At 52.5% G+C, this 27233-nt stretch overlaps 1 protein-coding gene across 3 annotated transcripts; it reads right to left on the bottom strand.

Annotated features, from left to right (window-relative positions):
* Positions 1-754: 754 nt before the first annotated feature.
* On the bottom strand, positions 755-16222 carry NCOA5 (nuclear receptor coactivator 5). Of its 3 annotated transcripts, none has more exons than XM_083507498.1 (8): positions 16115-16222; positions 9265-9331; positions 6855-7088; positions 6634-6749; positions 6392-6518; positions 5414-5613; positions 4434-4757; positions 755-1951 (listed from the first exon to the last, which is right to left on the bottom strand). In XM_083507498.1, the coding sequence occupies exons 2-8, from the start codon at positions 9300-9302 to the stop codon at positions 1341-1343; spliced, it is 1650 nt and encodes a 549-aa protein (XP_083363624.1). In that variant the 5' UTR covers positions 9303-9331; positions 16115-16222; the 3' UTR covers positions 755-1340. The 3 variants fall into 3 exon arrangements, with proteins under 3 accessions (XP_083363624.1, XP_083363625.1, XP_083363626.1); XM_083507499.1 differs by lacking the exon at positions 16115-16222 and adding an exon at positions 12217-12328; XM_083507500.1 differs by lacking the exon at positions 16115-16222 and having other exon boundaries at positions 9265-10648.
* Positions 16223-27233: the final 11011 nt, after the last annotated feature.

Below are 27233 nucleotides of genomic sequence, written 5' to 3'. Positions count from 1 at the left end.
TTTATGGTCTGTTTTTTAGTATACCCCAAATCCTTTGATTATTAGGGGCCACCCCACATTTTCTTCAAAAAATTGCTTTGCACTGGGAACTCTACCATTGAGTCATTGACATTTTCAAAAGCAGGGGGGCCGTGGCTTGGCTTTTGGAAAACAGGGGCTCCTCAGCGATTAACTAACTGGGAGCCCCTGATCCGCCTTGCATGCGCTGGGAGAAAGGCAGCAAGACTGAGGAACGTTAATACGCCCAAGGGCATTCATGAAAATTTTAGACAAACTTGTTAAATATTTGTGTGTGTGTTAGGAAGCTAGGAAGCGCTTGACATGGAATCTGGCCTTTGGCCCAGTGAGGGTGCTCTTGGTTCCACACGGATCTCCTGGGGAGATGCTGCGCTGGCAGGGACCGAATCTGGGGCCTTTTACTTGGAAGGCAGGTGTCCCACCCCAGAGCGATGAGGAGCTCAGTCTTGGAGGTGGATGTGGGGAGCCTGAGGTCCAGCAGATGGCTCTTTTGTCATTCTTCCCCAGAGGGGGTTGGGGGGGAGGGACCCCTGAGCTACGAGCAAACACCCCCTGAGCTACACACCCTCCTCTGCAGCGTTTTGGAAAAAGAAGTGTGCTTCTCGCACAAAGCACAGGTGCTCCCTCGGGGGCATGAGGAGGATGGGTGGCCAAGGCAGGCACGAGGCGCTCAGGGCCTCCTGCGGCACCAGGAACAGCCTGCAAAGACCCACAACCATTTCCTTTAATGCAGATCTGTGTGTATATATACCTTTTTTTAATTAAAAAGTGGCATCCTCCAGTTAACAATACAGAGGAATCTACATGACAAAACCATTCAAGAACAGAACATCTACAGCTTCAGAAAGGGGGGGGGTGAGGAATAACCCCCACAAATAGGCCTCTCCAGCTGCAAAGGAACAGACACCCCCGTTTCCAACGCAAATTCAAGTTTGTACAACATGAAATCAAGGGGGCAACAGGACCACCCAATAGAGAAAACATCGCTTGGCCCTTTTCTTGCAGGGAGGGGCCTGAGCTGTGTTTCTGTGGCTGTTGCTGAAAAGAAGCAACGGGGGGGGCATGAAGTCCACAGGCAGCTTCCTTCAACGAAGGGGGCCCTAGAGCAAAGAAGGAAGACCCTCACTCCGCTCGCCTCAGCCCTTCTGGCTCTGCGTGAGAGGAGGAGCAGGCTGCCCCCGCCTGCAGCAGCCCCCTTGGGCCGGAGAGGGGGCAGCAGAGCCCCAGTGAGGGAGGGGGGCCTCCTGGAGGGTGGGCACAGGAAGGGGCATGCACAAAGGGGAGCCTTGGGGAGAGGAGGCGGGAGAGAGCTGCCCTTGGCCTCAGTAGTGCCGATGGTAGGAGCCCAGCGGCTGCTGGGAGGAGGGGGCGGCCCGCGCCTGCCCCACAGTCTGGTTCACCAGGTGTGTGAGGGCCGGTCCGCTCTGGATCAGCGTGTCCAGGGCCTTCTGCACGCTGGGGTTGTCAAAGTTGATCCCGGAAGACGGCGCCGGCCTGGAGGCGGAAGCGTTGCTGGGGGCTGGCGGGCGGTTCTGGTACAGCGGCTGCGAGGCCTGGGGAGCTGCGGCCCGAGGGCCTGCCCCCCTGGTGGGACCCCCGTGGCTGGAAAACTGAGGGCCCTGGGCCGGGGCCCGCTGCTGAGACTGGCCCAATCCGCTGCCGGTGGCGCTGGGCCGGTTCTGTGTGCTGGGCCCCGTGGAGAAGCCGGGGTTCTGGGCGGTTCCCGTGGCTGAGCTGCTGTTGGCCGTGGCCATGGCTGCCCCGCTGTTGAAGAGGCTGAGGATCTTGGCCTGCAGCTCCTGCTGGGGGGTCGAGGCCACGGGGGCCGAGGGGGCCGAGGAGAGGGCCTGTGAGCCCTGGGTGCTGCTCAGGCTGGCCGAGGTGCCCAGAGAAGACCCGGAAGAGGCTCCGAGGGGCTGCCGGGTGTGCGGAGCTGCGGGGAAGGAAAGGCCAGGTTAAGTCTCTGGAGCCCCAGCTGCCCCCTGCTACAGGCTTGGTGCAATAATAATAATAATAATAATAATAATAATTTATTTATTTATACCCCACCCATCTGACTGGATCTCCCCAGCCACTCATGGCAGCTTCCAACCAAATATCAAAAACAATGCAGCGTCAGACATTAAAAACTTCCCTAAACAGGGCTGCCTTCAGTTGTCTTCTAAAAGTCAGATAGTCTGATGGGAGGGTGTTCCACAGGGCGGGCGCCACTACCGAGAAGGCCCTCTGCCTGGTTCCCTGTAACTTCACTTCTCGCAGAAGGCCCTTGGATCTGGACCTCAGTGTCCGGGCAGAACAATGAGGGTGGAGACGCTCCTTCAGGTATACTGGACTGAGGCCGTTTAGGGCTTTAAAGGTCAGCACCAACACATTGAATTGTGCTCGGAAATGTACTGGGAGCCAATGTAGATATTTCAGGACTGGTGTTATGTGGTCCCGGCAGCCACTCCCAGACACCAGTCTAGCCGCATTCTGGATTAACTGCAGTTTCCGAGTCACCTTCAAAGGTAGCCCCACGTGGACTTCCGGGTTGGCGCCATCGCCGAATGGCGGACTCCCTCCGAGCTCCGGAGGGAGTCTGCTCGGCAGGGGCTGGGTCCTACTGCGCCGGCGACGCGGGGACCCTTAAAAACCACGGGCACGGAGCCCATGGACATGGGTGACTCGGCTGGCACCATTAGCGCCCTCCCGACTCGTGAAGGAGCCTTTTTAAAGGCTACGGATCGGGTGCCGGGGAGTGGCGTGGTGCTGTGAGTCCTCTGCTTTCCCTGCCGAGCGAAGCCGCATGCCATTCGACGGAGAGCGCTGACTTCTTCTATTGAAAATTCGGACTTTCAACAACAACCCGTGAGCAATTTGGAAACCGGGTTTAAAAGGAGAAAAAAAGAATTATTTTTTTTCGGATTTGGCACGAGCGGGGGAGATCTAAAAAAGGAAGTCAGTCCCCCCCCCCTATTGTAAACATTCTAAAACAAGGACTGGGTAACCAAGGACGAGAGAGAATCGTATTTTGGATAAAAATTATTAATTCCACGATGAGAAATTATAAGAACTGTGCTGGAGGAGAAGAGTGGAGGGTGAGAAGGAAAATGTAACCCCCCCCTGAGAACCGGGGCGATATGTGAGAGCCTGGTGAAGAGAGACGGAGACTTTGACAACTGTCAAAGTAGCTGTCAAAGCTCGGAGAATATAAAGAGGACTTTGCCATGAGGACTTTGCTGGTTAATTTTGTTACAATTTGTTACAATTTGGATAAAAACTGTTGAAAATAAGGAATAACAATTTGACTTTTGGATTAGAGGAAACAAAGTTACTACAATCCCCCTAGAGGGGTTTCGGGACACTACAAGAACGGTCGTAAGTGGAAAAATACTCTTGGAATTGTACAGGACTTGTTATCTCCTGGGAAAGCTGCAAAACTGAAACAGTATTTCGTCTACAGAGGTGTTTACATTAAAGGAGACAATAGAATTTTTCTATTGAAGAAAGGAAGGGACTGGACGTAAGTTTTTGTTCCTGAACAACAATAACCTCTGTAGAGGTACCAAATTTCTGAATTAGAACGTTTTAGCAGCGGAACAGGACAAGAATCCTGAGAAAGTAAGAAAAAAGAACAAAGGACTGATTACGACATGGAAAGAACAATGGGGGGAGCGTTAAAGACCAAGGAAATTAAAGGCCCTTTGGGGCCTCTTTTAGACTGGATGTTTGAAGTTAAATATTAGTAAAATAAATAAATTTTAAAAAAACCGGCAAAGTGGATCTGGGGAAAAATCTGGCCATGGATTTGAGATCTCCAGGCTGACAATAGATAGATTGATGGATATGGGGAATTCAAACCGGGGAAGGGGGGGGGGAGACCTGGAATCCAAAGGCTGTGCAACTATCTTTTGAATCTTTTTATATCTTTTATCTTTTATATTTCTATGTAACTTCTTGTATATCATTTTATTCTGACTGGATGTGTTTATTAAAAAAGGGAATTCGTGGAAGGAAACTGGGGCGGACCTTGGGGAAAAAACATTTTTTTCTTTCTGTTAAGGATGAGGGATGATGGTATGATTGTATAATTTAAATTGAATAATGGGTTAAACAAATTAAGTCTTAAATTGGGAGTGAGAGCTTGTAGAACCAAATTAAGGAAAGGGGAATACAATTGGGAGGGGGATGGGGGAGTCCCAGAAAGTTGGCAACGAAAGTAAGGTTTTAAGGGTATTGTATCTTTTTTTTTTCTTTCTGTATTTCTATCTTTTGTGTTTTGGAAACTTTAATAAATATGATTTTTTTTTAAAAAAAAAAAGGTAGCCCCACGTAGTGCTTTTGGGGGGGGCCAAACGCTGTGGGCCTGGTTCAAGTAGGTGGGGAGGGTAGGCGTCCTTGACCAGCTCCTCTCACCTCCCTGGCGGAGAACTTACCCGGATGGGAGTCCGTGGTGGCTCTCAGCTGCCGCTCCTTGCGCTCTCTCAGGTAGTTGATGATCTTGTCTGTCTCCTCGGAGGTCAGGTAGCGGTTGTCGCACAGCAAGTTCAGGAGCGTCTGGATGCCCGGGGGGTGGCCCCCGCGGATTCCCTCCTCCCCCTGCTGGGGGCGCTCCCGCTCCTGCAGAATGGTTTCGTCGGCCATCTTGGCGGCCTGCCTGGCGATCACCTCGCGCTCCTTCTCCCGGATCTCCGTCTTGTAGCGCTCGTAGTTCCTCGCCACCAGCACCATGGCGTCTGCCTGCGGCATGTTCCTGTGCTCTGCGGCGGGAAAGGTCGTGCGTGAGCAACCCCCGTGGCGCCAGGGAAACAGCGGCAGGAACAGCCCTCCTCCCGGCCGGGTCTCCCAAGAGCTGCTCTCCCTGCAGCCGGAAGCCTCCCCTGCCACTCTAGAGGGCTCTGGCGTCTGCCTGCCTCTTGCAAAGGGAATTCTGAAGTTTCAGTTCAGCTTGAATTTTGCTGATTAACTGGGGCTGTGGGTGCACACATTTGTTCGAGAGACAGACAGTGAAAAGACACCCTGCTTTGAGGGGGGGGGCCCTTTCCTCTTAATGGTGGGCTTTCCTTCCTTGGGAGGCTTTTAAGCAGAAGTTGGAACGCCATCTATGCAGGATACTTTAGCTGAGAGTCCTGCGTGACAGGGGAAGACTAGATGCCTCTCGGGGTCCCTTCCAACTCAACGGTTCTAGGATTCTTCTGAAAACCCACACAGGTTCCAGCTCTCACAAGCCAGGAGACCCAAAGCAGACACCCTCCTCCTCCTCCTCGACTTGGGCATCCTGTGGGTTCTGGGGCACAGGCCCCCTTTGTGGGAAGCAGCAGCCCCTCGCTCGCCACCCTTGTGCTCTCGGCCACCTACACAAGTGTCTCTGGGAAAAGCCCTGTCCGCAGCTGCAGCCCCTCCCTGGCCCCCCTACCTTGTGGGGTGCCAAACATGATGTTGACGGTGCAGGAGTGGTGAATCTGGTGCTGCTGGGTGATGACAATGGCAAAGGCAGAGCCCCCTCTGCTCACGTCGTCCAGGGCTTGCTGCAAAGACATCTCCGAGTTGAGGAAGATCAGGTCCACCATCATGCCAAGATCGCGCACCTTGCGCCCCACGGACTCCGCGTACTCCCTGCGCAAAACAGAAGCCGCTGCACCTGAGCCTGCGCCTCAAATTGCCGGCACCGCTCTCTGCTTCCTCATCATACGCCAGGTGGAACACAGAAGTTAGGAGTAAGAAATCTTCCACTTGTGGGGCAAACATGCCAGCCAGAGGTTCAAATTTGGACTTCAAGATCCTTTCCCCCAAACCAGTTGCCTGCCCCACACTTGACATCCCATGTGGCGTCAGGTGTGCCTGGGCAAGTGAGGGCTGGGGGGGGGAGGAATTCGCTCACCCACACAGCCAACAACTGCAGAAGCAGCTTTCGGCTCAGTTGCCCATCAGCCAATGCGCAGGAAAGTAGAAACCTCATGTACTCTGCAAGCTCAGAGTGGTGCCTTGCAGTCCAAATTTTGGGACTTCAAAGAACTCTTATCACCCCAATGTCATTGTGATGTCAGGTGATTGACAATTGGGTGGCTCCATGCACTCATCATATGGGGCTCACAAGGCTAGAATCTGACAAGGATCTGGCCAGCAAAGCCAAGATGAAATGGCTCCCTTGTTTTCGGCGTTTGTAGAGATGGTTTTATTCTTTCAGAATCTGGTGGGTTCATTTACCATTCATAGAGCCTGCGCTTTTGCATTTCGCTCTGCTTTTATTGTGTGCACCTGCTCTGAGGGCGTCATGCCACGAAGCGGTCGGGACACGTGCCTAGAAAGAGCCCCACAACCAGCCCCACAACAGCCAGAATGCAGGAGCAGCACCTGGGAGGACAGTGAGGGCCGTGGCCTGACAAGCTCTTACTTGGTCTGCTTGTTGACCACAATCACTGAGCAGTCCACTGGCCGCTCCGAATCAATGCGCCGCTTGATGTCCTCAAAGAACTGGCGATACAGATCTTCCCGCCGCCGCTCCTCCCGCTTCATGCGCTCTGAGGGAAGAGTCACCAGGGTCAGGGCAGAGAATCTCACCTGGCCCCCTCCCCTTCCTGGCAGGACCGCCCACCCCACTCCCACCAGCCTCGGACGGACGGATCCGATAGCCACCTTCAGTGCTCAAGGTGGGTCTGTCCAACTGGTCTCGGTAGCGGTCGTAGTACTGGTCATCCTTCCTCCGGTAATAGTCGTCCGGGCGCGCATAGCGGTCATAGCCCTCCTCTCCCCTGCAAGGCAGACACGGGGAGACATGTTCCAACTGCAGCAGCCAAGCGCCACTCCCAACAGCACCCCCCTTGTGCCACTCCAGGAGGCTCCCAGGATATGCATACCTGTAGGGAGGCTCCCTGTAGCGCTCGTAGAGGGGCTCTCGGGCGTCCCGAGGGTCCCTTAGGTCTCTGGGGTCCCGGAAGTCTCTTGGCTCTCTGCCGCTGCTGTGCACATCTCTCACCCGCGCATCCCGGGAATCTCTGCCATTCCGGCTCTCTTGAGCGTCTCTCGGAAGGCTGTGGCGGTTTGGAGAGCGGTCGCGTCGTCCATCTCTCTCTCCGTAGGGCAAGGCCTCTCTGCAAGAAGAACCGGGGAAAGTTCTTTAGACAGCGGGCGCCGTCAGCGGGGTCGTCCCCAGCTGCCAGGGCAAGGCCCCTCCTGGAACAAGCGTCGAGGAACACTTGAGAGAGGAACAGCGGACAGACAGCCCTGTTTAGGGAAGCTTTTAATGTTTGATGTCATACTGTGTTTTTAATATTCTGTTGGAAGCTGCCCAAAGTGGCTGGGAAGGCCCAGCCAGATGGGTGGGGTATAAGTAATAAATTTTTTATTATTACTACTACTACTACTACTACTACTACTACTACCCGCAGCCTGGCTTCAGAAGGCAAAGGGATCCTGGCCTAGTTCTCACCCCAGTGCCCAACCTGCAGCTGGGCTCTCCTGCTTCCAAGACTAGCGGGGGGTGCCTGACCTAACACTCCTTTCCACAAGAAGACCCTCTCTTCACATACAAAACCACCCTGTCACGGAGATGCCTGCACCGGAGCCTTTCCAACACCTAGCTTTCTGCGTGCAGGGAAGAATTCCTAAGACGGAGGCTTCAGCCACCCAAGTCCCCCTTGGTGGTTCGCAGTGGTGCAGCCCAGATTGTTCTATCACCCCAGGGACAACGGGGCCTTGGTCAATTCCCGCACAAGCCTATCAGCATTGAGCACCCCCTCAGCTTAATCTTCTAGATGGGCTCCCCCCCCCCCAAGACGTCTTTGTGTTGGTCTGAAGTGAGCCTGCAGTGACAATGGGCTCCACCACCACATCCGCCCCTGGGCTGGGCTCAGCGCTCAATGGGGGAGAAAGCTCCCTCGGGATTTCTTTCTAACCACAGAGGTATAAGAAGACCAGGAAACAAAAGAAGTGAGTGACGGCCTGTGGAGGTAGAGCAGGAGAAGGGGAGCTCTCACGTTTCGGAAAAGAAGGTGGTCCCAGACCGCAGAGCAGCGCATCTTACGGAACAAACCTTGTGGACGGTAGGAGAATGTGGACAGGCAGAATGCCTGGAGAAGTTAAGGAAGTGGGACAGTCAGAGGACTCCTCGCCTGGAGCCGAGCGGAGCCGTCAGTGATGTGTACGCAATAAACCAGCACCCTTTGGACGCAGGGCCTTTACTCAGGGCCTTTACCCTGGACGTTACCAAGAACTCAAGCACTGCGCAACGGTTCTTTATTTCAGTTCCCAAGCTTCGTTCTCCCCAGGCTCAGGGATGGCGGCAGCACTTCTCATGTTTTCTTCAGGCTTCATACGAGTGGCGTTTGAAATGGATTTCAGCAAGTTCAGCTGAACTGCGCTCTTGACAGGGGAACCCAAGAAATGCCACAGAGCCAGAAAGGGCACCTCCCTGGGGAGAAAGCCAGCACCCTCCTCCCACGTAGGTCTGCGAACGCCCTCACTAGGCTCCAGAGGTACAGGCAGACCCCTGGTAGGGCCAGAGCTCAGGCAGGTGGTGGCCACGTGCCCCCTTCTCCGCTCATCCCCCCCCCACACTCACAGCAATGCCATGCCTGCCCCTCGCGTGCGCTCTGCCCACAGCGCTCAGAGCAAAGCAGTGCCCTGGTGCACGCTAGCGCGCTAGCCGCTAACATCAAGGGTGATGCTCCGGCTTCTGCTTGCGCCTTGGCCACTGGCACCCTGGCGATGTCCCGGCTCCTGAGCTAGCAGAAGCAGCAGCCAGGTCTGGGGCTTGTGCACAGCTCTGCACTGATGCCAAGAGAAGTGCCCGTGCACGATGGGCACACAGTGACGCAGCGCCAAGAGAGGACAGGAGGATCCTCTTGCCAAGATGATGTTATCTGTGCCCCTCTCTTCGGGGGCAATGGCGCTGCAACGGAAAAGCATGCCAGCACGGGGAGGGGGGAGGAAGCGCTCCCCGGCACGCAGCCTCTGCCCCTGGGCGCAAGGAGTCTTGCTGCCCTCTCCTTCGTGGTACAGCCCGAGGGACGCTCTTGACTCCGAGGCGCTCGCCCGGGACGCCCCGGGTCACACAGGCTGCAGCTCTCCTTGCCTGCAACCTGCCCCGAGCCTGGGAGGAGCCTGGCGGCAAAACGATCTTGCCGCCTGGAAGGCTGCAACCAGGAAGAATGGCAGAATCCTCGTGGGATTCCCTTCGGAGGAGAAGCTCCACCGTCCGCGGAGGAAGGTGCATTTCTGCCCTGAGCCCAAACTCCTAGGGGAACTTGATGCTTCTCGGTACTTTACCTTCGTGCTGGGCTGGACCTTGAGGGAGCCTTATTCATATTTCTTCTTCCCGCTGCTTTATTAATATCTGAAAAGAATAATCAACCCGTCTGTTCAATGCTATGGAACAAAGAAAAGATCGTCAGCATATTGAAAAGAAAGCATCAACGTTCAAAGGCGGCCAGAGGGTGCAAGGAAGACCACGCCACGAGGTGCTGTCACTGAAACAACCTTTATTACATCAGGAATACAGTACAGTGAAGTTGTCGGCCGACGGCATCCTCCAATTGCAAGCTCCAGGAAGGAAGGAGCCAGCTTTTTGCTCCAACTGGCCCAAAGGCACAGGCTGGAAACAGAGGCCACAGCCCAGGCAAACCCGGCAGGCGGCCAACCAGCCCCCACCCCGGTTGCTGTGAAGCAAGCTGGGCTCCCAAAGCCACGTTCGCTCAGCACGCAACTGCTGAGGAGGAAAGGGATCCGAAGGGACAGGAGGGTGCTGGAGCTACGCCACAAGGCCAATGAAGGTGCTGGAAAGGAGGGCAGGGGGGGGAGAGAACACCCACATCTCCAGATCAGAGTACGGGGCTGCAACGTGATAATACCCAGGGCTGTCAACCAGAAGTTTGAAAACAACCAGACCTGAATCAAGTTACACATGCATGAAGCAATAGTTCTGAAAAGAGCAAATCCTTTTCATTCTTTTTCTTTTAGATGACGCACCCAGAAGTCACAGCAAGCAGCATCTCAGGAGAGGCCCAACCGCACAAGCCTCCCTCTCACCTGGGGCGGGAGCATCTCAGAAGTCAGAGCGCGTGGGAAGGAGGTGGGCAGGAGAGGCTGCGGGTCCACAGGGTCAAAAGCCACCTTCTTCCACCACCCCCCCAAAAAAATAGATGGGTGGGAGAAAGACAACAGCCCTGGAGAAGGAGCAGTTTGTTTACCCCCCAAAACAACAACAACAACAACACACCACAGCTGGAAAACTGGGAGGGAAATGCTTTAGCCCATTTCTTCGATTAGCTGGGTATAAAAGAGTGACTATCAACGCATTCTGTATTTTTAACCACTCAAAGGTACAATTAAAAAACACATCTGAACTTGATAGTTTTATAGATTTATTTAGATTAGCTAAAGCGAGATATCAGTGTTATAATCTTGCATACCGAGATTCTCTAAAAAACTTAATTCTAAAAAAGAACTGGGGGAAAATCAGATATATATTACAGCCAACAATTCCTACCATTTTTTCTATCACTTGCATAGCACCATCGTAGGAAACGTAGTAAATATTTAGAATAAAATATTTGGAGGTGCAGCCCTTTCAACAGCTGACCAGCTCCATTTCCCCAAAGCCTAAGAAGAACCAGCCCTGCTGTGATGCTTTTCTGCAGCAAAAGGAAAACGTAACCCTCCTTTTTGTGGGGAAGGAAGCCCAGGCATCCAGTCCTTCTGAGCCTCTTTCTCCCACTCATTCACAGGTAGATCTTTTGCTATGGAAGTGGCTGTCCCTTCTCAAACCTCTCATTGGATAGTAATAGCAGAGGGCTGGTGCTATTTCCACACAGCCAAGTCTAGCCCTTAAATTTAGTGAAGTTTGAATGTGTCGTGCATTTGCGGGTCAGACCAAAAGCCTCCTGCTTTGCTTTGGAAAGAGTCCCCTTTTCTTACATGCCCCTCAGGCTGCAAGTGCCTCCAAGTTTGCCTCCTTGCCTTTTCTGCTTTACATAATCGGTGGAAGAGATCCTGTGCTTTGGGGTCCCATGTCATCCTAATGTGTTTACTGCCCCAGTTCACTCTCGAGTCTGAAAAGAAAGTGATGGATCGGGCCCCGAGGCAAGACGATGGCAGTATCCGATTAAGAACCACCCCTATGGAGCGAGTCCTCAGTGGGCCCTTTAACACTCTGCTCTAACAATGTCTACTGCGCATTCAACGTGCCACCAGGTTGCCTCCGGTCCCATCATGAGATCTCTCTGAAACATCTCAAGCATCCACACTTGTACGCTGACCCTCAGTCAACTGTATCTTCTCACCTCTTTCCTGCTCGTTTTGTCAAACAGCATGAATTGAAACCCTGACATTTGCTTGCGAAAACTATCTGAAACCCTTCTTGGCATCTTCTCTTTCACTCTTCCATTTTTACTGTGTGGCTGAAGAACCTCTCGCCTTCCTGGAAGCTTGTACAAATCTGCAACTGCAAAGGCGCCGATGCAGGGGGCTGCAGCCTTTCCGCTGGCGGACGTCTTGCTCCTCCATGCAACCTGCTTTGCTCCACAGCCAGGCCCAGCTCGCTGCTCCCCTCCTTTCCTTCCACCTCTGGCGCTGTTGAGACGGTGCTGGCAGCAACCCAGCCTCCAGGTCAAACTGCACGTTTGCCAGTCATCGCACGGCAGCGGTTTCCGCTCCGTCAACATTCTCGGCTGGCTCTCGCCCAACTCGAGTGGCACAAGGTGTCCAGGGACTTCTTCAAGGGCTCTTCAAAGGACCCCCCCCCAACATGCCTCAGCTTACCTGTGAGGACTGGCACTGAAGATCTGAAAGCTGCCTTTTCCACAGGGAATGAGCAGGGGGATACATGCAGGATTTGAAAAACAAAGTCCACGATAGGGCAGCAGCTTAGGCTGAACACTGGGGAGCTCAGTGTAACATACTGGCACAAAGTTTAAGCACCGCTGGTGTGTATTGGGGGGACGGGGACTGAAGACAAGACACCCAGAGAGAGCTGAAAGGATGACAAAGGCAGAGCCAAAAACACTCTTGGAGCTCAAGGTCCACAGCATCTTTTATTGAGTAGCATGCCGGAGAGACAAAGCCCCCCCCCCTTTCACATTCGGTCTTAGGTACCCACGCAAGATGATAGGCTGCCTCCCATCTTAAATCAAAGGCAGGCAGCTTATGAGAAGAGTGTTTCTTCTGCTCCTGAAGGTCTGCAGACGCATCAAAATGTTCTGTGTCAAAAGCCATGCTACTTACTTGTCTACAGTGAGGCCAGCCGTGATTTCAGATTGTGAGGGGATCAGAGTATGGCACTAGCCTTCCAGAGGTGGGGGCCCCAGCAGGTCCAAGAGATGGGAAAGGCCAGAGGGGAAATGTGGGTACACTGGAAATATTGGCTCTTTCAGAATGTTTAAATACGTTCCTAGTTAATGTTTAAAATGATGAAACCCAAATACTCATTTCAATAGAGTAGTTCTTTAGGTAGGCAAACAAGAAACTCAACAGTATTAGCCCAAAGCAGCTCCTGAATTCTGTAGACACAACACTTTCCACAACCAATTACAGCTCCCAGCTCAGTGGGTGAAGTGAGGACTAGGACAAAATACGATGCTATTCCTAATCAAGCCCCACGAGGGCAGCCCAACACCCCATTTTTCTGCTGGCCCTTAATATTTACAATCCACTGCCTACATTCCTAGGATGCTCAGCTTGACCTTCTTCCCACAGAAAGGTGATCTGGTGTCCCTGCACAATAGTGAGGTCTAGCTATGATTTGTGACACACCCTTCCTTCTTCTTTTTTTAATAAATATTTATTGAAATTTTCATATTGCACCCTTCCTTCTGTCCACCATGAAGCAGCTCAGCATTTCCACTTGCAACGTTTAACAGTTTAGCCAAGTCACAGCTTCTTAGCTAGCCTTCTCTGCTGCCTCCTGCCAACAGGTAACAACTGACTATATGCATCCTCTGGGACACACCATTCTCGGTGCCGCCCATTTTTGCCAAATCTCTTCATCGAGTTTGCAAAATGTCTGCATACAGGCGACAACTGAGACTGCAACAAGGCATGATGACAGAGATGTGGAAAATGGAGTGCCAAGGAATGTGAAGCTCCCAGCAGTTCTGACTTGGCTCACGGGATGCTATTTGCATATGCTGAAAGACAAGATATAGTCAAACTTCTCCATCGTCACATCTAGTTGGGTCCAGAATTGTGAACTAAGAAAGTAACACACTTCTGAAGCGCAACCTGGGAATTCCTTATCCGAAGCAGAACTTTGCCATGGGAGCCCGGCAACCAGCAAAACGCACACACAGAGCTTGAGAAATTAGCAGAACTATTTGTCAACCTTGCGTCCCGGTCCTTCTCTTTTGAAAAAGTCTAACACCAACATCTCTAGTTTTTTCTACGACTTTTAATTCCAAAATTGCTACAGCATGGATTTGTTATTTAAGGATTTTGGGGGGGAAATCCAACCAGTCCATCTAATTGCAAAGTGGGATTAATATTTCATTTCTGTAAAACCATGTAACTTTTCAAGCTAGGCCTGAAGCAATTTGCCCCTTTTTATACCTCAGCAGCAAAGGAAGCAGGAAGAACTCTCCTCAGCTATCTTAACAAAAAATCACAGGCAAAACTTCCTGATGGAAGGATTTTAAAAAGCATCAAGATTCTCCAGAGCTACATGGAGCATCGTGTCAGGGGACCAGAGACCTTTCCATCACAAAGAATGGAAAGTGTTTCACTGAGGTAGAAAAGGGGATCCTAAATGTTTTTCCTATGGATCCCTTGTAAACTGCTAGGGGTCTTCTTGACAGACCACTATTGTTTTTTCTGCCAGACACAGCATTTGCAATGTGCTGTGCTAGATCACGGAATCCTAACACTGTAGAGTTAGGGGGGACCTCAAGCGTCATGTAGTCAAACCCACTGCAGGAATCACAGCTAAAGAACTACAATCTCAGAGGCCTCGTGTCACGATCAAAGGAACTAACAGCACTATTCTAATAATAATAATAATAAATTGCCTAGTAGCACCTTAGAGACCAACTAAGTTTGTTCTGGGTATAAGCTTTCGTGTCACGTCTTCAGATACACTGAAACAGAAGTCACCAGACCCTTATATATAGTGGGAGGGTGGGGTGGGGTTTTTCTCAGTAGGGTAGTAGGAGATGAGTGACTGACTCAATGCATATGGTAAACCAGTGACTGTTAATGACTGCAATTAGTCCTACAGGAAAAAGCATGGGATAGTATGCAACGACAAAAAATAGCTTTCGCATATGTAATGAGACAAGAATCCAGTACGTATCTCTATTCAGACCAGGTCTCTCCATAGTTTTCAGTTTAGTAATAAGTTGTAATTCAGCAACTTCTCTTTCAAGTCTATTTCTGAAATTCTTTTGTAATGACAGCTGCTTTGAGATCCTGTATTTCTGAATCTGGCAGGAAAAACAATAGTTTTTATTTTGACTGCGTCAGACCAACATGGCTACCTACCTGAATCTAGCACTATTCTATTTTGCCTTGGTGACACCTGGAGTCCTGTGTCCAGTTCTGGGCACCCCAGTCTAAGAGGCCTAGAGACAAGGTGAGATGCTCAAGGGTCTGCAAACCAAACCTTGTGAGGAACAGTTGAGGGAATTGGGCATGTTTAGCCTGGAGGAGAGACTGAGAGGAGAAATCTCTGATGGGTTGTCTCATGGAGGATGCAGCCAGCTTGCTTTCTGCTTCTCCAGAGGGGAGGACCTGATGCAACAGACTCCAACTGCAAGGAAGGAGATGCCAACTAAAGATCAGGAAGAACTTCCTGAGGATAAGCGCCTTCTATGGTGGAAGGGGCTCCCTCGAAAGGCGGTGGAATCTCCTTCGCTGGAGGCTCTTAAGCAGAGAGGTGGGGTGGCTGCCTGTATCTGCCAGGGATCTGGCTGGCCACTGGGAGAACACACTTGGCAAGTTGCAGAAAGGGACATTCCAACCATAGACATATGGGAAAAAATTCTGACTGTAAGAGCTGCTGGACAGTGGAATGGACTCCCTGGGGAAGTGGTGGACTCTCCTTCCTTGGAGGGTTTTAAGCAGAGGCTGGATACCATCTGCCCTGGATGCTTGAACTGAGATTCCTGCACTGCAGGGGGCTGGACTAGAGGACCCTTGGGGCCCTCCCAACTCAAGGAATCTACTATTCTTTAGCCCAAATTCCATTTTTTAAAGTACTTTTCATTTGCATTTTTACATACAGTTCAAAATGAAGAAGAAGGAAAGGAGAAAAATGAAAATGAAACCACAACAATTCAAGGTCTCAACACAAGAACACCTTGCCGGCATGGCCAAACTCGGCCCTCCAGCTGTTTGGGGACTACAACTCCCATCATCCCTAGCTAGCAGGACCAGTGGTCAGGGATGATGGGAATTGTAGTCCCAAAACAGATGCCGGGCCGAGTTTGGCCGTGCCTGCTAGGGGCTTCCATTCCTCTCCTTCTCTGGTCTCTTTTGCTTATTCCAAGTTCCCAAGCTCTGCTATCTCTCTCCTCCTTCCTCTTATGCTGCTACATTTATCCAAGTCCTGCTAATCTGTTCACTTGTTCACAGCGATCACAGCTGTCAACGTTTCCCTTTTCTTGCAAGGAATCCTACTCGGAAGAAGGGAATTTCCTTTCAAGAAAGAAAAACGTGGACTACGGCTATTGAAAACACTTGACGGTCCTTGATCGCCTTCTTCCCTTCCCGTTTTCGGGCTGCCCATTCCCGCATCGCCCGCGGGTCAGGCTGGATGACCTCGAGGTGCCTTCGCCCCTCCACTCCCACGTGACCTTCCTGGCTCCGCCCACCTCCTCTCGCCCCCCCCCCCAGAATAAAAGTCCCGGCCCCGCCAAACCGCGCAGCCGCAGAAGCGGCCCCCTCCCCCGGCGCGAGAAGAGGGCGGGGCCCGCGAGATGCGCGTGCACGGGAGAGACGGAGAGAGAGGCGCGCGCCCCCACGGCTCCCTCCCTCCCCCCCGCGACGGACTGCGCACGCGCACAAGCGACGGGCCTGCGGGGGTTGCCGAGGCAACGGGGCCCCTCCCTGGCGACGAGGGCGGGTCTCTGTGGGCCGCGGACGGGGCACCGAGCGGGGACGGGGTGTCGGGGTCGCCGCCTCCGCCACTCACCGGATATTCCGCGGCGGCCGCGACGACGGCGAGCGGGCCAAGCGAGCGCAGCGCACGGCCTCTGGCGCTCTCCTCACGGCGCAGGCGCGGGCGGGGCGGGGCCGCTTCAGAATCGAGCACGCAGAGCACGGCGGGAGGGGCGGGCCTCTCGCGACGAGCTTGCCAATGGGAGCGCAGGTCCCGCCTTTGCCCCCTCCCTCCAGCCAGTGACGTTCTCGGCCGCCGCAGACGGACGGGCCTCGCGGCGAGCGAGCCAATGGGAGCGCAAGTCCCGCCTTTCCCTCATCCCTCCAGCCAGTGAGGTTCTCGGGCGCCGCAGATGGACGGACCTAGCGTCGCCCCGCCTCCTGCCCCTTCCCTGCTCTGCTGCAGCGGCTTCTCTCATCCTCCAGGGGGCGCCCGAGCCGCGCTGCTCCCTTGGGCGGGGGCCGCGTGGGAGCCCTTGGCGGGCCGCCCTCCTGCTCCTCCTGCCTCGGCACTCGGCCTGAGACCCTCAGAGGCGCCCAGGATGGGTGGGAAATATTTTTTAGGGGGTGTAGTGTAATTTGCTGGTTTAATTTGATTTTTCCTTTTGAAAAATGCTGCCCCTCCTTGTTTTTCCAAGACTGGGAGTTCGTTTCTTGACGCAGCGCGTGTTTCCAGGCCATCCCAAGGGCCACCGGCCAGAGATTTAGCCATAATAATAATAATAATTTATTTATTTATTCCCCAGCCACTCTGGGCGGCTTCCAACAAAATATTAAAATCCAATAATTTATCAAATATTAGAGACCAACTAAGTTTGTTCTGGGTATGTGCATGCACACTTCTTCAGAGACCTGAAGAAGTAACTGAAGAAGTATCAGAAGGTATCTGAAGAAGTGTGCATGCACACGAAAACTTATACCCAGAACAAACTTCGTTGGTCTCTAAGGTGCTCCTGAACATTTTAATTAATTAATTAATTAATTAAGACTGCGTCAGACCAACACGGCTGCCTACCTGAATCTAGAATCATCAGATATTAAAAGCTTCCCTAAACCAATGCTTGGGCTTCGGTTTCTGCCTGGCCGGGGGTTGGAGTAGATGTCCCTCGGGGGTCCCTTCCAATCCTACCATTCTGGGATGCTCTTCTGCAAGCCGCCCTGGGATGTTTGGGGTGCAGGGCGGGCCATAAAGGAAGGAAAGCACCAAAGTATGAGGTTTTTGGGGGAGCGGGGGATTTCCCCCCCACCTTGCAGCTGCTCTTGCCTGTGAGTCATCTTGAACTTCTTCTGAGGAAAGGGCTGGGGGTATAAATAGAGAGGTGCAGGTGGCCCCTCGTACCTAGACTGGCCTAGGGAGGGTCTATGTACTGAGTTGCACAGGATCCAAAAGGCAGCAGTCTGATTGGTCCTAGAACAATAGGATTCAGAATGCAGCAGTCTGATTGGTCCGCAGGAGCCACCCAATCCAGCTCCAGGTGGAAGGGAATCCGCAACCTGATTGGCCTACAGGTGAATCCCGGAATTAGCCAATCACGTGGGGCCCACGTGATTGTAAATAATGTATATAAAGCAGATACTTTGGGGGAATATTCATTCCTCCTCACCACTATGAGCTGAATAAAGAGCATGAAATCCACTCTCAACTCTGAGTATATTTCACCGGCGATGAAGGTGGGATCCCGCTGAGCTGACCGCCACACACAGCACCGCAGCACCGCCACCTGCCGCACCGCTGCCTCGCACCGTGTATCCAGGCTTCAGCTCCAGGACCCAAGGAACTCAGAATGGCAACCGACAGCAGCTTCTCGCCGTTCAACCCAGCATCTGGAGACTGGGAAGCGTACGCCTCCCATTTCACCTTCCTCCTAGAAGCCAAAGGGGTCACCGATGAAGAAGACGCCAAGAAGAGGGCGATATTCTTCAGCGTCTGCGGAGAGGAGACGTTTGAAATCGCCCGGGCTCTCCTTGCACCTGAAGACATTGCTACTGTTCCATACAAAACAATAATTGAATGGCTGAAGGGACACTTCTCGCCGCAGCTCTCGGTGGTGGCTCATCGAAATGCCTTCTACGCAAAGCAGCAAGCCCCTGGGGAAACCATAACTGGGTTTGTGACCTCCCTATGCCAAGCTGCCCGGTTCTGCAACTTCTCAGAGTTGGAGAATGTTAAGTCGTGGGTTGACATAGCAGCCGGCACAGCGATTTCTTCAAGTAGCTCTTTATTATGGTAAGCTGGAATAGAACTGACTGCGAACAGCTCAGCCGGCCTGTATTTATAGGCAGCCGGCTGTCAACATTGTAACCACCACAGCCCAGAGTTCCCGCCTAAAATAACTGATGCGGACCTGAGTGAAAACTATCTACAGACCTGAGTGAAAACTATATACAGTATCCCCCTGTTGGCCCAGGGTGAAACTACACTACATAACACCCCTCCCCACCGAGATAAGGCGTTAGTTACAATCGTAATGGTTTCCTTATATACAGCACTACGCGTAATGGTTCAATTAAGCACAAAAGCATATCGGTTACATTTCCCATACTTAGACCAACAGTGATACCTGTCCAACAGCATAGTCCTTTAAATAAGTTGGGCGCTTGGAAACTCTGCCAGACCGCCGGGGACTGGTAGCCAAGTCCGGAGGGCCACACAGTTCTCGCTGAGGCTGTGGTGCGACCCTAGGTGGCGTTGGAACCAACTCCCCTGGATCCGCTGCTGTGGGTGGAGCCTCCGCAAGTGGAGTGGTCTGAGTCTGTTCTGAAACGGCTTGGTTCGGCTCCACGCTGGCAGTTTGCGAGGGAGGTGTAGGTGGGGCCTCGCCATCTGTACGTGTCTCTTCTGGAGCCGCAAGCGCAGTTGGGGGCACCTCGGTAGTGTCCAAGTCCCCAACCCTGCGCCTAAGCTGGTCTATGTGCCGTCGCCACAAGCGTCCGTCTTCGAGTGCCACCTGGTACGAGCGAGGTCCAGTGACTCCCACTACTGTGGCTGGCACCCAAGGGATGTCCCCCACATAGTTCCGGGCAAAGACCTGGTTTCCTGGGACAAATGACCGTGGTGCGTTGGCACAGCCTGGGAGTTCAGCCACGGCAAAGTCTGGGTGTAGCCGGTCGAGCGGTGACCTGAGGCGGCGGCCCATAAGCAGTTCAGCAGGACTCCTCCCTGTGGCCGCATGAGGGGTGATGTGTTGCACGAACAAGTATTCGGCGACCCGCTCATGCCAGTCTCCCCGGTCCAGGCGCGCCAGTGCCTCTTTTGTCGAGCGCACCATTCTTTCCGCTTGCCCGTTGCTGGATGGATGAAAGGGTGCCGTTAGGGCATGGCGGATGCCCAGTCCCAAAAGATACCGCTCAAACGTGCCTGACGTGAACTGCGGTCCGTTGTCAGAGACAAGGACATCAGGACACCCATGCGTTGCAAACAGGCCTCGCAGCACCCGGATGACAGCTTCGGTAGTGGTGGAGGGCATCAGGGCGACCTCCAGCCATTTGGAATAGGCGTCCACCACTACCATAAAGGTCCGGCCGTGAAAAGGGCCAGCCAGATCGATGTGCACCCTCGACCAGGGTGTCTTTGGCGTCTCCCAGGTGTGTCCCTTAGCTGCCGGTGGTGCAGGCCTCGACTCCTGGCACGCTTGACAGGCGGACACCCAGGCAGTGATGGCATTGTCCATATTAGGCCACCAGACGTAACACCGAGCCAACGCCTTCATTTTGACAATTCCCGGGTGGCCAACGTGCAGAGCCTCCAGGACGCGCTGACGGAGTCCCTGGGGAATCACGACGCGGTCTCCCCACAGCAGGCAGCCGCGATGAGCTGAGAGTTCATGTTGTCTGGTTGCGAAGGGCTGGAACTCCGATGCAAAAGGCCCTTGTGGCCACCCCCTCCACACCCAGTTGAGCACCCGGCTGATGGTGCGATCCTGGGCAGATGCGGAGGCCACAGTGGCAGCCGATACAGGCGCTGCCGGAAGATCCTCAATCAGAAGGAGCGATGAAGCTGGAGCCGGGTCTTCCACAAATGCTGGAAGAGGGCAACGGCTGAGGGCGTCGGCATGGCCCATCGATTTCCCCGGGCGATGGATGAGCCGGTAGTGGTAGGCAGCCAGGAAAACAGTCCATCGCAGCATGCGTGGTGAGAGGACCGGTGGAGTTGGACGATCACCGGCGAGGAGGCCCAGGAGTGGCTTGTGGTCAGTGATGAGGTCAAAAGTCCTGCCATAGAGGTATTCATGGAACCTCTTCACTCCAGCCACAAGTGCCAATGCCTCCTTGTCGAGCTGGCTGTAATTCCGTTCCGTCGGAGATAGTGTCCTGGAAAAGTAGGCGAGCGGTGCTTCTCTTCCATCTGGAAAACGGTGACTAAGGACAGCACCGATGCCAAAAGGTGAGGCGTCGCAGGCAAGGACCAGCGGCCTGGATTCACTGTACTGTACCAGCACACTGTCTGAAGAAAGGAGAGCCTTGACCGCGTTGAAGGCCGCCGTCTCCCGATGACCCCAGGCCCAAGGCGTCTTAGTGCTAAGGAGTCGGTGAAGAGGCTCAGCCACTGTGGCTTTGTGGGGCAGGAACATGTTATAAAAGTTCAGCAGCCCCAGGAATGCCTGCAACTCCGTTTTGTTCTTTGGGGTGGGGGCCTGCTGGATAGCGCGGATCTTGGATGTGGTTGGATGAAGACCGGAGGCATCGATAAGATAGCCCAGGAACTCTACCTGTGGAACGGCGATCTGGCACTTCTCCCTCTTTACCTTGAGCCCGGCCTCCTGGAACCTGGTCAGCACGTCACGGAGGCGCTCGAACAGCTGCTGGTGTGAGTCTGCAGACACCAAGACATCATCAAAATATGGTACCACGCCCGGAAGCCCTTGCAGGAGACGCTCCATAAGGCTTTGGAAGATGCCAGGAGCCACACTCACCCCGAACTGCAACCGGCGGCAACGGAATGCCCCCCGGTGGGTGACGATCGTCTGGGCTTCAGCAGTGGCATCATCGACTGGCAGTTGTTGATAGGCTTGGGCAAGGTCCAGCTTAGCGAAGACCTTACCCTCACCCAGGGAATGCAGCAGGTGTTGGACAACAGGAACCGGATAAGCGTGCTGCTGAAGTGCCTTGTTGATCGTGCACTTGTAGTCAGCGCAGATTCTCACCGACCCATCTGGCTTGACAGGCGTGACGATGGGGGTTTCCCACTTTGCGTGGTCAACCGGCTCCAAAACTCCTTGGGCGATCAGTTTGTCCAGTTGTTCGTCCACCTTAGCCTTGAGAGCAAAGGGAACCCGGCGTGGCTTTAGCTTGATGGGGGCAACTTGTGGATCAAGGCTAAAGGAGATGGGCGTACCTGTATATTGGCCCAAGGTGCCGTCAAAAACCTCGGCAAAGTCTTTGACCAGACCCTCAGTCTCTGAACTGAGCTGAATCACTGAGCTGAATCACAGAGCGAAATCACTGAGCGAAATCACTGGGCAGAACCAATTCAGTGTTAAGTCGTGGGTTGACATAGCAGCCGGCACAGCGATTTCTTCAAGTAGCTCTTTATTATGGTAAGCTGGAATAGAACTGACTGTGAACAGCTCAGCCGGCCTGTATTTATAGGCAGCCGGCTGTCAACATTGTAACCACAACAGCCCAGAGTTCCCGCCTAAAATAACTGATGCGGACCTGAGTGAAAACTATCTACAGACCTGAGTGAAAACTATATACAGTATCCCCCTGTTGGCCCAGGGTGAAACTACACTACATAACAGAGAACATGCTTCATGACCGCCTCGTCGGTGGCCTGAAGGATGAGAAGCTGCAACGACGCCTCTATGCCAAGAAGGACCTAACGTTCCAGGTCGCTCTGGAGGAGGCCCTGGCAACGGAAGCTGCCGAGAGGTCAACGCAAGAGGCACGGCCGAGCCTGCCGTCTCAACTGAGGGTCCACCATGAAGACCTCGCCGACGACTCAGGATCTGACGGGGAGGAGGTACACCGAGTACAGCAGCGCACTCAAGCAGTGCACATACCACGGCTGCCTCAACGAGAAGGAGGGAACTGCGCAAGCTGCGGGGAGAGTCACGAGAGGAGGACCTGCCGTTTCCACAACGCAGAGTGCAGGCAGTGCAGAGAATCGGGACACATCGCCCAGGTGTGTCAGGCTCGGCCCACCCGACGCCACTCATCAGATGACCGATCGAAGAGCCCCGGGGCCCAACGCACCAAGGCAACTCGACGGAGATCACGGACTGCCAGGTATACCAGTTGCCCCACCCCAAGATAGAGAAAAATCATGTAGAGGTACAGATAGAGGGGGCCCCGGGCTGGATGGAGCTTGACATGGGTTCAACTCTATCCATAATCTCGGCAGGGACCTTAAGGAAACTGTGCCCTAGTGGGGGTCCCAAACTCAGGCCGGCCCCATTAACCCTCCGGGACTTCCAGAAACATAAGGTCCCCACAATGGGGGTGGGGACCTTCAGGGTGCAATATCGAGGGCGGATGCGGCAACTGGACTTGCTTGTGGTCAAGGGCCCCTACGTTAGTGTTATGGTAACATCTGGGTGGGTCCCTGCGGAGGAAAATGAGCTCAGCCAGAGACAGGAGCAAACTGCAGAAGATCCAAGTTTATTGCGCAACAGGTTCAAGGCGAGATTGAACAGCGAGAAAGGGGTGACATGAACTTTTGAAACTTCCCTCCATGTCCCAGAATACAGTGCAAAATACATCCTAGTTACATCATGAATACATTAAGAAGAGGTTGGGTCACACAGGATTAACATATGGAGGAGGGAGGGGGGAATATGCAGAGCTGGAAATATGCGCAGATAAGCACATCCTGATGAGAAGACAATGGTCCATGTATGCATAGTCTGTCACCTGGCATCGCCCGGAGGAAGGGCTTGGCAGAGCGATTTGACAGGATTAGGGTCTTGACACCTTGCTTGAGGGATTATGGAGGACAGGGGAGGTGTCATGGAGTCCTAGAGAAATTGAGCAAATTGGCACGTTGATTTTCTATGAATTTTATAGATTTTAGTCCCTTTTGACATTGACAATTGGAAATAAATAGATATATTGTAGCGAAGAAGAAGGTGAAGAAGACATGCCCCCCCTTCCGTATCAGTTAGCTTACTGGGATTGGCATAGTTTGGACCACTGGGGCTAGCCATCACCGGGGTGAACTGCACTAGCTTACAAATGGGCATGGACACCATATGCAAGGAATTTCCAGGGGTTTTCGATGGGAAATTGGGACAGTATACGGGGGGCCCCCCCATTGCCCTACAGTACGACTGTCAGGCTCAAGGCCTGCCGGGTCCCGTTCACCCTGAAACCCCATATAGACGAGGAATTGGACCGACTCGTGGAGCAAGGAGTGCTGGAGCCGGTGCCTAATGCCCCTGGGAAACCCCGATCGTCTAATGGCTCACTCTGCATCTGCGCAGGCTACAAATGTACCATAAACTAGGCCCTCATGGCCCACGCATACCCAGTGCCAGTGGTCAGCCATGTCCTCCCTTAACAGCAACAGAAATTGCTTTTTGCGGTATCTGGTTTTGAAACTCAGCTCTGGATATGACTCTTTTCGTCCAAAGAAATGAAGGCATGCTTTCCCCCAAAGAATCGCAGGCCAGGCCTCCTTCCTCCAGGCCAGGGGGGGAAATGGGGTCCCCCCCGGCACTCCACTGTCTGGTGTGGGGCAGTCCGAGGTTCCTTGGAGGGCTGCATCTCTCAGTGCTCAGCCCAGCTCGCTCAGCTCAAAAGAGGCAGCTGGAAGTCCCTGCCTGGGGCTGGGTCCCTGCTCGCTTCCTGTCCCTGCACGATGCTCTGGTTTCCCTTCCTCAGAGGCTTCTCGGGGCAAATCCAGGGCTGCGTCACCCAAGCCCTGCAGCTTCTGTGGGAAAAAGCCATGGGGGGTGCTCAGGCCCCTCCTGCAGGGGAAGAACAGCCAGGCCCTTCGCAGTGGCGTAGCAAGGTCAGGTGGTACCCGGGGCGGGAAATTTCTTGCCCTCCCTCCCATTGAAATTATTAAAAGAAGGAAAAATAAAACACTTACAGTTGCAATTGTTATTTTCTAGTTTACAGTGGTACCTCTGGATGCGAACGCGATCTGTTCTGGAGCCCCGTTCGCATCCAGAAGCGAACGCAACTCGCATCCGCGCATCTGCATATGCACAGGTCGCAATTCACCACATTTGCACATGCACGTGACGTCATTTTGAGCGTCTGCGCATGTGCGAGCAGCAAAACCTGGAAGTAACACACTCCGTTACTTCCAGGTCGTCGCAGTGCGCAACCTGAAAATACATATCCCGAAGCTACTTCAACCTGAGGTATGACTATATTTACTTAACATTGTGAGCATAAGCCCTTACCGTAAAACCTGCTTTTCACATTGAGAATTTCTTATGTATGGAATTTTTTTGCTTAATTTCGCTAGTTTGCAGCCTACTGTAGATGTGGACTGAATGTAGCTGAGGTGCTGTGTGAGCACAACTGCAAAAAACAAGCACCAGTACAGATATGCGCCCACTCTTAAAGAGCTGACCCAGAATACAAGAAGAGCCAGTGGTGGAGGGGGGGTGCGGTCCACCCTGGGTGTCATCACTGAGGGGGTGACAATGACAAAAAATAGGGTGGTTTTATTAATTTTTTAAAAATTGGGCTCACGAAACACCTGGGGCAGCCTGCACCCCCCTTCCTACACCTCTGCCTTCAGATGTCTTCTAAAAGTCAGATAGTTGTTTATTTCTTTGACATCCAATGGGAGGGCATTCCACAAGGTGGGTGCCACCACCGAGAAGGCCCTTCGCCTGGTTCCCTGTAACCTCACTTCTGGCAGGGAGGGAACCCCCAGAAGGCCCTCAGAGCTGGACCCCAGTGTCTGGGCTGAACGATGGGGGTGGAGATGCTCCTTCAGGTATACTGGTCCATTCACAGGGCAGTGCTGGATTAAACCCTATGGAGGCCCCTTGGCAGTCAAACTTTGGGCAGGGGGCAGGCCTCCTGCGCACACTGGAATATCATTGAACTAAGAAAGCTTGACTGTTGTTGTTTTTTAAGGTCAAATCACTATTTCCATCCATTGTTGCAGGACCCCTAAAAAGTGTGGGGCCCATAGGCCAGTGCCTACTCTGCCTATTTGGTAATCCGGCCCCTTTGGCTGTGGGATTAGCTTTAGCTCTTCCCCATAATGAAATGGAAGGCTCAACAATTGTCAGGCACTTTCTTTTTTTAAAAAAATATTAAATAAACTTTATTAAAAAAGAAAATACCTTAAAATACACACAAAACAGGCATACAATACAAACATTCTATAAGAAAAAAGAAAAGAACATAGTTGCATATAGAGTGAAAATCAGTGAAAGAAAAGAAACTTCCGACTAAACCCACTGTACTATTTTGCCTTCAAGAATTTTTACACAGTTTCTTATTAATATTTTTCCTTATCTTAGTTTAAACTTTTTCTAATGCTTCCTTCTATCACAAGACTCATTCGATATCTGCCAGGAAACATTTATTATCACAGTACCCTTTGAGATATTCCTTAATTATAACCCATTCCTTATTAACATCTTGTGTTGAGTTTCCTCTCATTGTCCCAGTTCTCCTTGCTAGCTGTAAACACTCTATTAATTTAGCTTGCCATTCGATCTTTAAAGGGATGGTTTCGCTTTTCCAATTTCTTGCTACTGAAATCCTTACTGCGGTTGTTAATTGTCAGGGAGTTTCAGATGCTCAGCAGCCCTGTGTGCTTACAACAGCCCTGTAAAGTAGGCCAGTACTATGCCCTCCCCAAATTGCAGCTGAATCCCTCGCGGATTGGCATCCAACCTCTGCTTAAAGGCCTCCAAATAAGGACAGTCGACCACCGTCCCAGAGAGTCTTACCTTCAGAAAGTTCTTCCTAATGTTTAGTCCAAATCTCCTCTGCTCCCCTCGCCTCTGGAGCAGCAGAAAACAAGCTTGCTCCCTCTGGCAGCCCTCAGATATTGGAAGATGGCTCTCCTCTCAGTTTCCTCTTCTCCAGGCTAAACATACCCAGCTGCCTTGACTTCCGGGGTGGCGCCACCGGCAATGGCGGACTCCCGCTGAACCGGAGGGACCAGCTCCGCAAGAAACGGGTCTTTTCCGCTGCGGCGTAGCGGGGACCCTTCTGAAAACCACAGGCGGATGAAGCCTGTGACCGTGGGACTCGGCGGGCACCTTTAGCGCCCCCCAACCCACAAAGGAACCCATAAACGGGCTCCGAAGTGAAGAGGGGGAAGCGGTGCGGTGCTGTGAGTTTACTGCTTTTTCTGTGGAGCGAAGACGCATAGACGTTGCCGGAGAGCGCTGCCTTTTTCCTGGGTCAATTTGGCATCTAAAATAACTAACCGTGAGTACTGGAACAGTGAATATTTGGACTTCAGATAAGAATTGGCGAAAGAAGAAGGAATTTGGACTTTAAAACGAACCCTAATTTGGTACTGAAACGGGAAGGATAAACAGGAAATCACCCTTCCGTTTCTTTGTAGTCAGAACAAAGCAAAGACAATACAAGCTAGAGCCTTAAAAATTACTCCTAAAGGATCGACTTTCATCATTTTAAACCTCTGAACCCCTCTTCGGCAGCAGGAGAAGAAGGGGGATTTTTCCTGAGCCGTTTAAACCTGCAGAAGTGAAGTTAAAGTAAAGTAATTTTTCCACCGTCCTGACCCTCGAGCGGGGTGTCAGACTTGACGTTTGAAGCTCATTGACTAGAAATAAATGTCTTGACAGCTAGTCAAAAGAAGAGAAACATTGTGATTCCATTGTTTCCTTTCGTCTTCTAAAAGAACAAATATGGACACAATATCTTAAAAATGAAACTGTGTTGTTAGTGCTTCTAAGGAAAAGAACCACCAGAAGCTTTCCCCCTAGAGGGGAACTGGGAAATTGTAACTAAATCCTGGGAACTTGCAGCTGTTCTTGATTACAACTGTGGGAAAGAATTTGTGACCTTGCAGAACAATGCCTTCAGAAGCACTGTTGGGTGCTTTCTGTAAAATAAGTGCCCTATTGGATCAGTTAAGCCAGAAGATGGATGTTATGACTAATGCGGCCAGAACCTTTGAACAGGTAGTGGGAAATCATATGGAGCCCACCGAGGAACCAAAACAGGAGCGTGCCATGACAGAACAACTGAAAGAAGAGGAT

Source organism: Podarcis liolepis, assembly GCF_965112155.1.
Source record: "Podarcis liolepis genome assembly, chromosome: 6".
Taxonomy (NCBI): domain Eukaryota; kingdom Metazoa; phylum Chordata; class Lepidosauria; order Squamata; family Lacertidae; genus Podarcis; species Podarcis liolepis.
Note: the sequence above shows the minus strand (reverse complement) of the source record. Positions and strands in the feature narration are given on the sequence as shown.

Excerpts from the sequence above, each read along its gene's own strand:
- NCOA5 (XM_083507498.1), bottom strand. The coding sequence starts at position 9,302 with ATGAATAAGGCTCCCTCAAGGTCCAGCCCAGCACGAAG. Across the intron at positions 7,089-9,264 it reads AGGTCCAGCCCAGCACGAAG|AGAGGCCTTGCCCTACGGAG; the intron begins GTAAAGTACCGA and ends TTCTTCTTGCAG. Across the intron at positions 4,758-5,413 it reads CATGTTTGGCACCCCACAAG|AGCACAGGAACATGCCGCAG; the intron begins GTAGGGGGGCCA and ends TTCCCGCCGCAG.